Raw genomic sequence first — 14,570 nt, forward strand, 5'->3', positions numbered from 1 at the left:
TTTGGACTTGGGCCAGAGTCTCACCACTGCCTCGAAATGAGGAAGTATGTAATCTACAACATGCTGTAAAATTCCATCCACAAACACTCTCAGACTTTCTCATTATTTGTCTGTTGGGCTTTTTCCTGAGACAAAAACAGACGTCTCGCTCTATTAATAGCTACTCCACTGCTGCTTTTTATAGTTGCTGCACAAAGCAGCATGATTAAAAAAAAAACGACAGCCTGAGGACCACATAAATTTAATCCAAAACCACATAAAAAAATACAATCTATATGGAAGAGAAGCACCTTAGTGAGATTACCTTAAAGGTTGCACTGACTTGCTTGTGTTGCATTATGAAGGGAAACTGCAGCCACTATTTACAGGAACCATTTTACTCAACCCCCATAAACACGCACCTTTCTGAAGAAAAGTGTCACAACTCTTCAGTGTAGCACAATCAACTGTTGCCCAACTACTGCTTACATGAAGCTCTCTGGCAAGACACTGACAGAAAGCAGACAGACTGTGAGCTGCCTCTTGTTGCTCCATTAATAGGACACAATGTTGACGTGCAGCAGTGACACGCAGAGTCAAATATTTTACTTGATAGTGAGCATGAGGTCATTTTATTGTTGCCTCAATGAAAAAAAACTCCCTGGGGTTGAACTGTCAGGTCATTATGGAGGCTGCAGTTCGACAAGACAGTCAGAGTTAGACTTGTTTAAACCCTGAAAGGAAGGCAGCACAAGAAAGACAACATTAAGATAACACAGGCAATAAAGAGTGTTCCAGTTTCACAGTGTGTCCACAGTTGGTTTCTGTGTGTCTGTGTGTGTCTGTGTGTGTGTGTGTGTGTGTGTGTGTGTGTGTGTGTGTGTGTGTGTGTGTGTCTGTGTGTCTGTGTGTGTGTGTGTGTGTATCTGTGTGTGTCTGTGTGTGTGTGTGTGTGTATCTGTGTGTGTGTGTCTGTGTCTGTGTGTGTGTGTGTGTGTGTGTGTGTGTGTGTGTGTGTGTGTCTGTGTGTGTCTGTGTGTGTGTGTGTGTATCTGTGTGTGTGTGTGTCTGTGTTTATATGTGTGTGTGTGTGTGTGTGTGATCTGCACTCTAGTGCATAGTTGCAAAGGAGACCGCAAACAGGCGATCCAGCATTCAAATACACAAAATCACTACAAATACATCAAGTCTGCTCAGACACTTACAAACAGGCAAGCTCTAAAAAAAATTACATACGTACATAAAAATAATAAAAAACAGGCCCACAGGGAACATAGATGTTAATTCCTACCATTGACAAGATACACATAATATCATGTCTTGATATGTCTGATAAATGTCCAGCTTTGATACCGGTGTTCCGATATTCTCCCTTTTTAAAAAAACAAAAAAACATTTCCTTTCCAGAGAACGTCCAGTCTTTGAAGAGTCACCAGCAGCTCTAAATAATTTCCTCTTTTGCACATGAACTTTTCTCCCATTTCTGAGCTTCATTTCTCTGTTGGCTGGATTTCCTCGTCTCACTGACTCTGGCAGACTGTGGACCCACTCTTGGCCCCTGCAGCAGCCTTCTTGCGCCTCTTGTTGAGAAGAGGGTTGCTGGACGTGTCGAGATCCTTGATCTTCACCTGGTCGTAGTCCACACGCATGGTCGCTAAAGCGCTGGTCATCTCTTCCTGTGAGAAACAAGGCAGAGGATCAGGTGGAGAAGAGCGTCAGAGGATCTCAACTGTTGCTTTTAGTTTTACAATTATGTGCTTTCCTACTGACAGTTAACAAAATGGATATCATTCATGCACGTTACATATGTCACGTCAGCCAGCTGGGAATTAGTTTAGCGTAACAAAGACTGAAAACAGGGAATACAGCTAGCCTGGCTCTTTAAAAGCTTACAAAATTAATCAAACACGCACATCTAAACCACATTAACTAACACATCATTTTCAAGTTTTTGTAACACAAAAGACAAAATATAAAAAGGTCAAGTTGCGATTTTAACAGGGATTACGAGCGAGAGTTTTTCAGGGAACAGTTGCGAGGCAACTTATGGAGACATCAGGAAGTTGATACTCTTGGCTAAGACATATTGAACATGAACCCCACTAAAACCACAAGTTGATATTTTGACATCAGTTTTTGTGGAGATATGACACTGATGAGTGAGCTGTTGAGGTGCTGACAGGAAGGTTTAAAGATCCCATATTTTACACATTTTGATGTTTTATTTGCAGTCTTTATATCCATATGAGGGTATTTTTTGTGGTATTAAGTATCAAACAAGCATCTCAATATGGTTTTCCATCTCCACTTCTAAGTTTCTCTCTGGAGCTCTACCAAGAACAGACTGTTTTGTGTTTGAGTCTTTAAAGCACATTGATATCAACCCTGTCTTCTGATTGGTTGACTCTTTTCTGAGTGACACACACCGAGGACAACCAATGGTTTTCTTCTGTCTTTTAGCTTGCTAGCTCTGCTACGGAATGACCGCTCTGTGTTTTCTTCCACATAAAAGGCTGCAGTGGACCGTGCTTTTAATAATCTAAACAGCACTGTTGCTAAATACAGACTGTGTACATTCCTTAGCAGACTGAGTGTTTTGACACTCTCACAGTACTTATACAGCACCTAGACCTGCTTTATAATCCAAAAAGAAATGGAAATCTTAATTTATAGAATATGGGTCGCAAATTTCTTGCACAATGCAGCAGTGCGTATTGCATAACTGAATAGTAGAGTATTGTGCGCATATCATTTTGAAAATGGTCTTTTCATACCTTATCATTTCAAACTTGCTCAGTCAGCTGTTGTAAAGGAATGTCCCATTATACTCATCATTTACAGCCACTAAAGACAGGGTTTTTCCTTCTCTGTATTAATCAGAGAAAAAGACTTGGGAGCAACAACACAGGGCAGCTGATTTACTTTGTGTTCAAGTGTGTGTGCCTTAAATGTAAAACTGGACTAACTCAGTTCCAGGCTGTGACTACTTCCCCTCCAGGTGGCAATCGGGGGATCATCAAGATGGTGACAAACAAAACAATCTCGTTCATTTACATAAGTTATTACAATCATTAAAGGGACACTCCACTCATTTTACACAGAACAATATGAATACAGGCCATTAGGAGTATTTTGTACAGTTTCTATAACTCTTGTACACAGTATGTACTCTGTGTCTCTGGAGAAGCTTTTTAAAGCTGTGGCTGAAAGTGACCTGCATGACATCATATGAATGACATCATCATGATGTCATCAGGGTTATTTCAGCTTTGGCTTAGAGTCTCCAATTTAGAAAAGAAAGCATTAAAAACCATCAGGATGAAGTCTGGAATTCTCTTGTATTCTGTGATACGAAGAGACCAGCACATTTAGAGCTTACCCCATACTACAGACTAAAAGTTGGGATATCTCTGCCTCTTCACCATTGACAGAGTCCTCTGGCACACTGGTGACAAATCTAAAATTTTGGTAGCTTAGCAGTAACAGGCTGTAATGCCAACATGGGACCAGATGAGGTGAGTGTTATTGTGCTTCTGACCTTCACATCCTCCCACATCTCTCTGTCTTCAGTCAGAACCCGGGTGGTGTGGAGTGGAGTGGAAGGAACCATCATGGACTGCTGCAGAGTGCAAATACACACACACACAGATGAAGGTATGGAAACAGATGCACAGACATACAGGAAACAGAGCAGGAAGCATATAAAATGACTTTCTGGACATGACACAGATACTTACATTGATCCAGGGGTGGTTTGTAAATTGAGTGATGGTCATTCTCTCGTTGGGGTCTGTCTTCAGTAGTTGGTGGATCAAATCCTTTGCTAGGAAAACAAAAGCAAAGATAATTACATTAGTAGAAGCCGGACACATAGACATGCAAATATTGTATGTTGTGAAGCTTTTTCTGGTCTCAGGGACAGACTGGCCTATTTACACAGAGAAATAGGATCATTTGAGAGTGAGAGAGAAGAGTGAGAGTGACTGGGAAAATTAGATTTATTATAGTGCACACACTGTAATAAAGAGGAGTCAAGAGGAGGATACCAGCTGGCTGTTTACTCCAGCTCTAGGGAGTTTAGATAAGATTACTGTATTTGTTGTTGCCTTTACAAGTGTAAAGAACAGGGAATATTTGATGAGTGTGAGACATGATTCAGATCTTCAGAGGTGTTAAGGCAGCACTACTCTTGCACCTAAGGTAATCTATAGACCACAGTTCACTGGGGGGATGGTAGTGGGGAGGGGTCTTACCTTCCTGTGACACCTCTGACCACTCTGGATTAGGAAATTCATACTGGCCCATCCGGATCCTCCTCTTCATCCCTGGAGAAATGGCCTGGCCTGTGTTGGAGTAAAATGGAGGGAAGCCACACAACCTGCAGAGACAAACACAGAAAAAAAATTAAAACCTTAAGAAAGATTAACCCACATTTCTTTTGACGCTACCCACAAACAGAATGTATCATACAAAAACATTTGTATGATACATGATTTGCTGCCCTCCACCCAGTCACACACCCAGTACTCACAGGATGTACATGATGACGCCCAGAGACCACATGTCACATGACTTGTCATACTTCTCCGGCCCCAAAACCTCAGGAGCTTATCAATGGTAATGCACATACACACAGACAATACAAATGGAGATTAGGGGTACTTCACAGGCAAATAATGACTCAACAACTGTATTATTTTTCCTTTTGAAACATCTGACAGGATACTGAAAAAAGAGCTGAAGACAACAACATGAAGCAACCTACCCACATAATATGGTGTGTAACAGGGGGTCTGCAAGGGGTTGTGTAGTGTGGTCTCTTTAGCGAAGCCAAAGTCTGTCAGTTTGAGGACCCCTTTTCTGTCTTTAGTGGTATACAGCAGGTTCTCTGGCTGGAGATGCAGGGAGAAGAAGAAAAGAAATATGTGAACATTTCACTGAACTAGCCAAAACTGATTTATGCTTTGTGATCCAGGTGCTGATCTTAATCTCCACGTACCTTGATGTCTCTGTGTGCAATGTTAATGTTGTGGAGAAACTCAATGGCCGTGCCGATGTCTCTCATAATCTCAGATGCCTCTGGGAGGAAACAGATAAACACACTCTCTCAAACCAGAAGCAATTCCAAAATTATACAATGACTGGCATAATTAAAATTTGTATAAGATTAAAGAAGTGGAGTGCCGTGTTAGTTCAGGCAAATCAGTTAAACACTTTAGAATTCGTGTCACAGCCTGGAGTGTTTGAGAGCTTTTCCAAAAAGAATAGCTTTTCCATCAAGCGTTTGTTATGGTAACCGTTCTGTTAGTTTTACTTAAATGTCTCTGGCAGAAAGGATCAAACCTGTACATTCTGTCCTATTCTGTACTTTCCTGTCTTCTCCTTTCCAAGACATCGAGTGCCACTATGAGGTCATTACAGTCCATCACGTCAACAGTCCTCACCTTTTTCAGTGAAAGCCTGGTCTCCTCTGGCCTGGATTCTGCTGAACAGCTCTCCTCCCTCCATACTAAACAGACAGAGAGAGAAGTACTGTACTCACTTTGCATGTATGATAAACAATATATTAATCAACTTATTGGTATCATGGAATAATAAATATATTTCTGATGTTACACTTACTTGAGATATAGCACATTCATTACATGATTGACTCTTTTGTTAATTGCACATTTGTAAAAGTGCACTCACTTTTACTCTGAAATTCGGGGGCATTTTTTTTTATCACAGAAAAGAAGACATATTTAATATTTACAAAAATGTGTAAATTCAAAAAGAGGAATTGATGTGTTTGACACGTTTTAAGGATCCACCTTAAGAAAGCATTGAGAAGAACTATTGTTTTGCCAAAATAAAGTTTAAATTAAAATGTTAAGATTTAATGTACATTTATTAACAGAGTCCAGTAAAATAAATGTTTTTAATATATGAAAAGTATCACAGGAAAGTGCACTGGTGCACCTTGACGAAATTTCATCTATTTTTAAAGTCTCTTTATCAAATATAATTAATGTATTAAAGCTAATCAATTTTTTTCTAAAACTTTGTAAATCTAATATAACAACTTTTCAGTTGCAGCTGGTATTTATTCTTCACCTGCATCCTTTACATTCACTTATGGTTTTAAGCAATCTTTAGTCTGACAACTATTGTACATTTAAACATATAATAGTTCATAAAAACAATATTTTATTTATGATATCTTTATAACTTCAACCTGAAACTCTCCTACAACATGTCTGTTTTAGTTACATTTCATACCTGAGATCTATGATTAAATTCTTTAAAAGTTCAGGGACTCTCACCACCAAAAATGTTTTTGAATCAGATGTTTGTGCTTTTCAATCCTAACTTTTATAACCAGACGTCATATACGACTCACCGATACCTGAAACTCTCCTTTCTGTTTTTGCTCACTGCTGAGTGAATGTGCTTTCATATGTATTAAGTAAGAGCGTACTTTTTGTGTTTCACAGATGAACAGATAGCCGAGACACAAATGTGTCTGTGACTATATAACTAACTAACTGCTGTGGTCTGTGTTGCCGTCCTCCTTAGACCCTTGTTCACACAGCCAACAGCAGTGAATCCCCCCCACACACACAGACACTCAAACGGCAACTAAATACAGTTGAACAAAACATTAGCTGTGTTAATAAAGTTGATGATAAGAGTGAGCTAGTCTTTGTTTAAAATTCCCACCAACACAGAAAGTGTTGTTCCTTTTTTGACACCTGCTGTGGTTTCTTTCTTTCCTCTCAAGTATGATGTTGTTTCCGACTAGAAAAAAAGGCCAATAGAAAGTCCAGGGTTCAAATGCCTGAATGTGTGTGCAAAAGCATACGTAAGAAACAGTTTGTCTTGACACATGAATCCCAGACAGTCGATCTCTATATCACCACCAGTGACGACATCTTGGGGTCTTATGACTGACCTTTAGCTTGTAAGATCTGAAAGATCTGCCTTCACTGGCACACAGCTTATGCTATGTCACTGCAGTAGCATTTGTGAGCTTTGTTTTTTTATGTGGCAATATGTGAGCCACATAATGCATAATGCATAATGCATAATTAATATGATTAATGCAGAAATAAATCTTCCACATAATTTTCAGCGGAAGAGCTTTAATTATGAACTGTCATATAATATACGTTTGGTTGATCCACAGATGATTTTTAAACCTCTCAAAATGTTCGAAAAAACAAATGTTGCCATTTGACAGGAGGAATCCACAGCAAACAAAACCTTTTGACTCTGGTTAAATTTAGCCAAACTAAGATAGTGTTTCAGAAAATAGTCCATTAAAAACTTGTTTAATAATGTGGCTCTTATAAACCTACTTAAAAAAAAAAGGAAGCAGTTTTATCTTTCAATTTATGTCACAGTTATCTGTGTGATTGGAGGATCATGAACAGTGTTGACTTGTGGTGTCGACAGTATCTTGTCAGAACATTTGGGCATGTCGTAAATCTAAAAACTGAGCAGTGCTACGCTAACTTTCTATTTTCTGATCTGCAAATACATAGGTTTGATATTTTAGTCTTTTGTCCAAAAGAGGTTTGTTCCATCAGCTCGTTAGATAAATCCACATCAGCATTTTTGAATTGTTGGTCCTACTCAGAGCTGTGAATTGTTGGAATTTGTCACATGGAAGAAAATCTGATTTAAACTCTTAGCAAGACATAAGAAAACAGCCTTGTTTTAAGCTTCAAGGCAATATTTCTTTAAGATATCGTTGAGTTTTTAAAATGTTGTGTTAGACACAGGATAACTAATAAAGACATAATGAGGAAACACATGGTTGCCAGGGTAGGTCGGGGTGTGTAAACTGACTGGTGAAATATGAAACCTACCACTCCATGATGATGAGCAGGCACTTCTTCCCATGATGCATGTTCTCATAGAGGCTCAGGATGGGCACGATGTACGGCCCTCCTGACACTCGCCAGTGAAGCTCCACCTCTCGTCTCGCTTTGGGACTGTCGTAGAGAATCTGGAGGAGACGTAGAGACAGAATGATGGATACAAAATCAATGAGTGATTTAAACTTGTTTAATATTATTAATAATTAAAATGATGTGTTTAGAATGATGTTGCAATTTAAGAATTTTTGCAATTTAGGATTTTGAGTAAGCTCTAATTAAAAAAAAAAAAAAAAAAACACACAAACAACTAACCTATACAATTCGTTTGAAGTTTGAAATAATTTAGCTTGTGGTGTAATGTAACACATGAACATATCACATAAGTTTAATTGTTCTATGCCATTTTAAATACAATTTGCAGATACTGACACATACTGATTAAAGCCAAAGTTAGTTGATAAACAATACATTTATCAGTAACTATTTGAAAATGGACAAACAGTTCCTGTATCCAGCTTCTCTATTGTGAGCATTTACTTTTATTTCATATCATTGTACATTTTTTATTAGAATATTTTTTGGCTATTCATCAGAAAAAATAGGAAATTTGAAAACATCAATTTAGGCTTTAGAAAACGGATAGATGATTATATAAGAAACACATACTGTGATTGATAGCTAAACTGAGACAATAACTGGTTGAGTCGTCAGTAAAAAATAAATGGATTGTTTCTTTCATCTCCAATGTCAATATAAGAAAATATCCCTTTTAATACTTTAATAATCAGCCAGATCACCTGAACCTATTTCAGCTTTTAAAGCCTCTCAAATCCACAGCCTCATGTCAGCTGTTACACTTATTTGGTCTTCAAATAATTTCCTATTCCACGGATAAATGACAATAAAATGTTCGGCTGATAAAAAGCAAGTAATCGCTTCTAGTTTTTAAGGCAGGTTGGTCACACGTCACAGACAGGTGCAGCACGTGCGCGCGCGCACAAACACACACACACACACACACACACACACAGACAGACACACACACACACAGCAGGTGGCAGACTTTGACATAACACACAGTCAGTGTATTTTTGGATGTGACAGTGATGTAGTGATCCCCTGCTGCTCACAAGGCCGGTCTGGTCACACAGCGAGCCTGGAGTACATAACGCACACAAGAAGGTTGACTTATTGACGTATGATAGATACGCATACTTAAATGTGTGTTGTGTTACAGGTGACTTAAATTGTTTTATAGAATATCAGATTCAGCGGGAGGTTGAAAATGAAGTTTCTTGGAGACTCCAAATGTCAGAAACAACAGCTCAGAAGTGTAACGCTGTGCTTCAGCTCGCTAAAGAGGAAATGAAGAGTTCAGAGCACAGCTGGCTGTTGAAAAAAGGAGTAGAGGGTTTCCGGTGGCTTGACTTGTCACTACTTTATGTGTCCTATTTTGTTCAACTGCTCCCACTGAGTTTGACTTTGATCAAAGCAGTGGGGAGATTACTTTCTGCCATGTCATTTATAGCTTTATGACTTCAATCAGAGCAGATAGTTTGTCTGCTGGTTTCCTTAATTTCCTGCAGTGAACTTGAATTGGCCATAATAAAAAAGGACAGTGGGGATAAAATACACACAGCAAACACTGACGGGAATACAAGGAGACCCTCTTTCTGAGAGACTGCGATGGTTAATGTTCGGCTGGACTCTATTCTGAAGTGAGAAGACACAGAAACCAATGAACCACATCCCGACACCCGAACTAATCAGATCTGTGTCAGTAAACTAAAGACACACATGTACCTGATACTGCCCACTGAGTTTAACAGCACATTACCTCTCACTACACACAGACACACAAAGATCATTGAGACATTTGAATCTGGACCAAAGTGGTGGACCAACCAACTGACATTGCCATTCAGAGAACCAAAGCTTTTGCATTAAAATAAAATCCCAGATATTAAAAACATACCCAACCCACTCAAAAGACTACAATCTTTCAAGTCAAGTAAGAAAAACACCTAAAACATATTTTTGTACACATATTTTCCAAGATTTCAGTTAACTACTCAACACAAAACCTTGCGAGGAAAATCCCCAGTGAATTTCCAAATTAGACCATATAGGCATAAAGTTCCTCTGTGCCGTGTGACCTAAAAACGAGAAGCAGGACTGATATACATCAACACAATTTTCAGTTCTTTTGAATACTACAAATATTCTCAACCACAATGGCCCCCAAATCTTCTGATACATTTATTCCACATGACTGAATGACTGATTAACTTGCACACTCCAACACATTAATAAGAAGGTTCAGACTGTGACAGTATGCTTTTCACACACTAAGCTGGCACTTTATTTGTAAAGGGAAAAATCAGAGGACAGATCTGTGCTTCTAATGGTATTAGTCATTAATGGCTGTGCTCAAGAGGCCTTCCGAACAGCACCGGGCTCTCCCCCTCTCCCCAGGTTTGACAAATCTAAGTTAAAAGAATCTTGATGACTGTAAATGAATTACATGGCTGCCATCCAGCTCTGCTGCAAAGTAGATTAAATCTATATCCATCCATTACATTTAGCGCTTAGAGCAACACTTAATTAAAATCCCAGTGAGCTGGTCAGCTCTTTTCACCCCCCTCCACATCACACGCTTTTAATTATTTCGTTTTGCTTTCTATTTGCATTGATATAAAGAAAATACAAGGAATGTAATTGTTAGGTTCAGAACCGTAACATAGCGCTGATAGGATAAGAATCAAACCCACAGTCAGACAAAAACAAGGCTTGGACCCAAATCTGAGTTTTACTTGCAGCAAGGGAAGTCCGTGCAGGGTCTTAGAGTTGTAAGCTCTTCACCTGGCATCAGCCAACTCCGAATCAGACTTCCCTCTTTGCACCTTTTATTGTACATATGGGGTTACATAACAGCACGTGATTACAGTCATATATAAGCATGTTCACATGTTGTGCAACATGAGTGTGTAGGCATTAAATGTTCTTTGCACACTATATGGGTATGTTTGCTTTTAATTTATGTGCGTGCTAAACTAGATAAGCCAGTTCCTCCTCCTTCGAGGGGATGTGTGTTGCAGGAGAGGAATTCGTGATTTGTGCATGCAGTAGTGACCTTTCAACTACAGTTTAATGCATAGACTAGATGAAACTTTACACACATAGCAGTAACTTAATTTACACACTGACAATGAGTTACTATTTTTCCTAACAGTAATAAATTAGATTTATGGCACATCATTTAAACTCCTACATTAAAAAAATATGTCACTTGATTCAGTACAATCCAGTCCACAATAAAACCACAGCCGGAAGAAGAGCTACAAGAACTACAACAGAGATGATAGACTGTCTAATGTCTTCTTCTCCAGCTTTTAACAGGTTCTTCACAGAGCAGAGGGGGTCAGAGGCTGAATGTGGTGGATGCTGTTTCCTCTAGAGCCCGACTTATCAGTCGATATATTATCGGCCGATATTGGCCCATTACAGATATATTGATATCGACGTATATGTTGGCCAATATGAAAACAAAAAAGTGTTTACAGAATATAATGCAGAAAAGATGCTTGGGATAAATTAGAATTTGTTCTATTTATAAGTGTGTGTTTTTTGGTTATTTATAATCGTTACATTCCCAGGGAGGTTTACTGTTTCAATGCACTGATGTCAGTGTGGACTGTAAACTGTCAAACCCTGCCTCCTTTACATATCTTTGTCACCAGTGTCAAATGATGTGTAATAGAATGTGTTATATTATACATATCGGTATCGCCTCAAAAATCCAGTATCGGCCAGGCTCTCGTTTCTTCTCCACTTGGGTCCCACTGACCAAGTGCAGGCTTTTTTTTTTAAGGAAGCTGAAGTCTGTCAAGCACAGGCTCATACTGTAATAGATGTTACATGATGGTACAAAACCTTTTCACAGAATGAAACGGCAGCTCTAAGCAACCAAACATTTTCATCTCCGATTCAAGCCAGCAAGTAGCCTGCAGGATTTTTCAGCAACATATATTCTTAAACGTTTTCTCCGCAGCTATTTCTAAGCAGTAATTGTTTTCAACCTCTCTCCAACTCTGACATGATGCCATCAAGCGCCTTGTCCCTTTAGGCTTTTTCTCTTTTGTTTGTGATTTCTATTTCCTGCTGCAGTTTATCTCCGTTTCATCTTTTGTTTTTCTTTTTATCACACAGCCCGGGACTACAGCTGTGCCTGTGGCACTGCTGCTGCCAGCTTTGGCAACTCAGATCCACATGGATTACTGTAAGCCAGTAAATCTCTCCGAGTCTGTGGCCCAGTGGTGACAGGTGACAGCCTGACGACCCGTGCATTTGAGAGTGCATACGTGAGTAAAGGCGTGCCTGAGTTTCCACTGCACCCAGAATAAGGTGTCCTTGTCAAAATCCATGTGTCTCTGTGAAGCAGTGTGTCGCTTGGCTGCCCCTTAACTTGCATCTAATCCTGAGCTCGGCCTGAACTTCCAGGAAACACAGCCCCATGATCACATCCAGCGTGCACACATGCAGCATATGTGAGCTCAGTGGGCAACATGTAGTATATGTCAAATCCAGTATGAGTAGCAGGTGAAAACACAAGCAAAAGCATCACTTACACATTCATGGATTTACCCACACTCAGACGCACCAAGTAATCTCTTATCCACCATTACCAAAGTGTTGCTCGTCACCTTTGACCACTCCTGTCCTGTGTTAGATTGAGACGTGCTATCTGTGACCAAAATCTGACCTCAGTGAAGGTCAAAGGTCTTGATTCGGGGCAACCGAATCAACCAAGTTTCTAACTCATATCATTAACATACACAGCAAAGATGTTTGATGCATGAAGAAAACAAGTTGAAATCAGCTCATGAAAATCAATATCTTCGGGCAGGATTTAAAAGACTGGTGTAACTTAATAACTGCTAAACTCCAAATATACTGCTACTCCAAATTGATTTGGACAAACAACTATGTTATTATCTGCAGACAATGTGAGAGATTACCAGTAATGTTGGTATATACAAGGAAAACAGGTGCCCTTTCAATAAGGGGAATTTGGGATACATTTAAAATGGTACTAAGTCTGTAATTACAGTGAGTGAGCGTAAACATATATGCCTATGTCCTGCAGTTCAGTTGATAATATACTAATGAGTGTCAGATGACTTCAATACCTTCAGTGCGCACTTCTCTCCAGTCTTCTTACTGAAGCACTCAAGGACTTTGCCGTTGATGCCTAAGCCCAGAACCTGACTGGAGATCTTGTAATTGTCCGTCACTGCATTGCGTTTTATATCCAGTTTGGGGTAAACTGGCATGGGGAAGTGGGTATCCGTGTCCTTCTGGTCAGCGGCAATGGGAACTGGCTGCTGCTGTTTCGGATTGACAGTCGGTGCGTCCTGATCAGTCTTTGGCGGTTGCGGCGGTTTTTCTTTTCCGTTTCCATTTTGCAACATATTTACGCCGACTTGTTGTCACCAGCGGCGCTCAGGAAGACAAATCGTGAGTAACTCAGCGAAAATAGTGCGATGTCTCCAGCTGGGCTCCAGGAATTGGCGTATAAACTGAGAGGTTCAGGATAATTTACGCATCTACCTGTCCCGGGTACCAAAGCCTCTGAAAGGATAAATTCCAATGGGTCTTTTGTCAGGCTCAGAATACACAGCACATTTGTTTAAACTTTACTACAACTATCTTCTTAAAATACCCGCCTTATTTTGTTTGTATTGCTCTATCAACTTTACCGGTCAGGACTTCTTCGGAGAAATCCAAATAATTCAATGAATCAGAATCAAATTCAAGAAGTAAAATCCAGTCAGATATTTTAAGAGACAGCCGGTCTCTTTAAGTTGATAATTTTGGTGATCTCAGTTCCCGTTGATCTTGAGTCCTTTAGTTGTGCTCACATGGCCAGTCACTGTCACTGTTGTTTAAGCACCACCCTCCTTCAGTCATATTTCCCAACTGGCCGTATGCACCCGCCTTAAAGGAGCAGGACGGATATTCGGCTCAGTATTCAGTGAGCACTGACGTAAACACAAGAGGACCTGCTGAGAATTTATTTTTCAACTGTGCAGAAAATAAGTGAAGGGAAGACTTAAACTCCTGTGAGCTGTTTGTGAAAGCAATACATCTTAGATGACAATATTAATAACAAATACAGTTTAGAACACAGACAGGTTGTTTCAGCAACTAAAAAAGTGTGTGTGTGTGTGTGTGTGTGTGTGTGTGTGTGTGTTCAGTAGTCCAGTGCACAGATGAGGGCAACTCCCCGTTTAATCCAGTGTCTCTGGCTCTGATCTGTAGGCAGCTCCACAGCGATCACGTAGTTGGTAGAGTGGCCCGTTGTAGACAGAGTCCCTACGAAAATACACAGAGCAGTTCATTGACAAGTAGAAAAGGATTTGTAAGGATTTAAAAGGATCCATACACTCAGTTAAGTGTTTCTGAGCAGTTTAACGTGCCAGCACAAGGTGTTGGCATCATGCTGTGGGTGGAAAATACATAGCTGCACTTTCAGGCACTTCGTGAAACACGACACTAACTGCAGGCTATTTCTGGTGAGTAATGAAATAACCAAAAGAGAGACAACACATACACTTGGGCGAGCACCCCAACACAACACTTAGTGACAGAGTTCAGAAACTGAGCAACAGTTTCAGAGATGGGGTCAATCCAGATAATTCCTTTACATAGATTTCCAGAAGACAT

General features: G+C 39.8%; 2 protein-coding genes across 2 annotated transcripts in view; both read right to left on the reverse strand.

Annotated features, from left to right (window-relative positions):
- Positions 1-225: 225 nt before the first annotated feature.
- Positions 226-13,835, reverse strand: mapkapk3 (MAPK activated protein kinase 3). The gene is made up of 10 exons (XM_069148573.1): positions 13,034-13,835; positions 7,833-7,972; positions 5,424-5,488; positions 4,979-5,058; positions 4,745-4,871; positions 4,511-4,586; positions 4,233-4,357; positions 3,717-3,802; positions 3,518-3,598; positions 226-1,655 (listed from the first exon to the last, which is right to left on the reverse strand). Exons 1-10 carry the CDS (start codon positions 13,313-13,315, stop codon positions 1,500-1,502), a joined length of 1,218 nt encoding a protein of 405 aa, XP_069004674.1. The 5' UTR covers positions 13,316-13,835; the 3' UTR covers positions 226-1,499.
- Positions 13,836-13,862: 27 nt separating this feature from the next.
- dnah1 (dynein, axonemal, heavy chain 1) overlaps positions 13,863-14,570 on the reverse strand; it is a 32,674-nt gene continuing 31,966 nt past the window's right edge. The window contains exon 79 of the mRNA XM_069148695.1: positions 13,863-14,219. Within this exon, the coding sequence (XP_069004796.1) occupies positions 14,098-14,219 (122 nt within the window). The 3' untranslated portion in view covers positions 13,863-14,097. The remainder of the gene's footprint in view (positions 14,220-14,570) is intronic.

The sequence above is a fragment of the Embiotoca jacksoni genome, unplaced genomic scaffold (assembly GCF_022577435.1).
Source record: "Embiotoca jacksoni isolate LCO1_2020_lvr unplaced genomic scaffold, fEmbJac1.0.p SCAF_1, whole genome shotgun sequence".
In the NCBI taxonomy this organism is placed as follows: Eukaryota; Metazoa; Chordata; class Actinopteri; family Embiotocidae; genus Embiotoca; species Embiotoca jacksoni.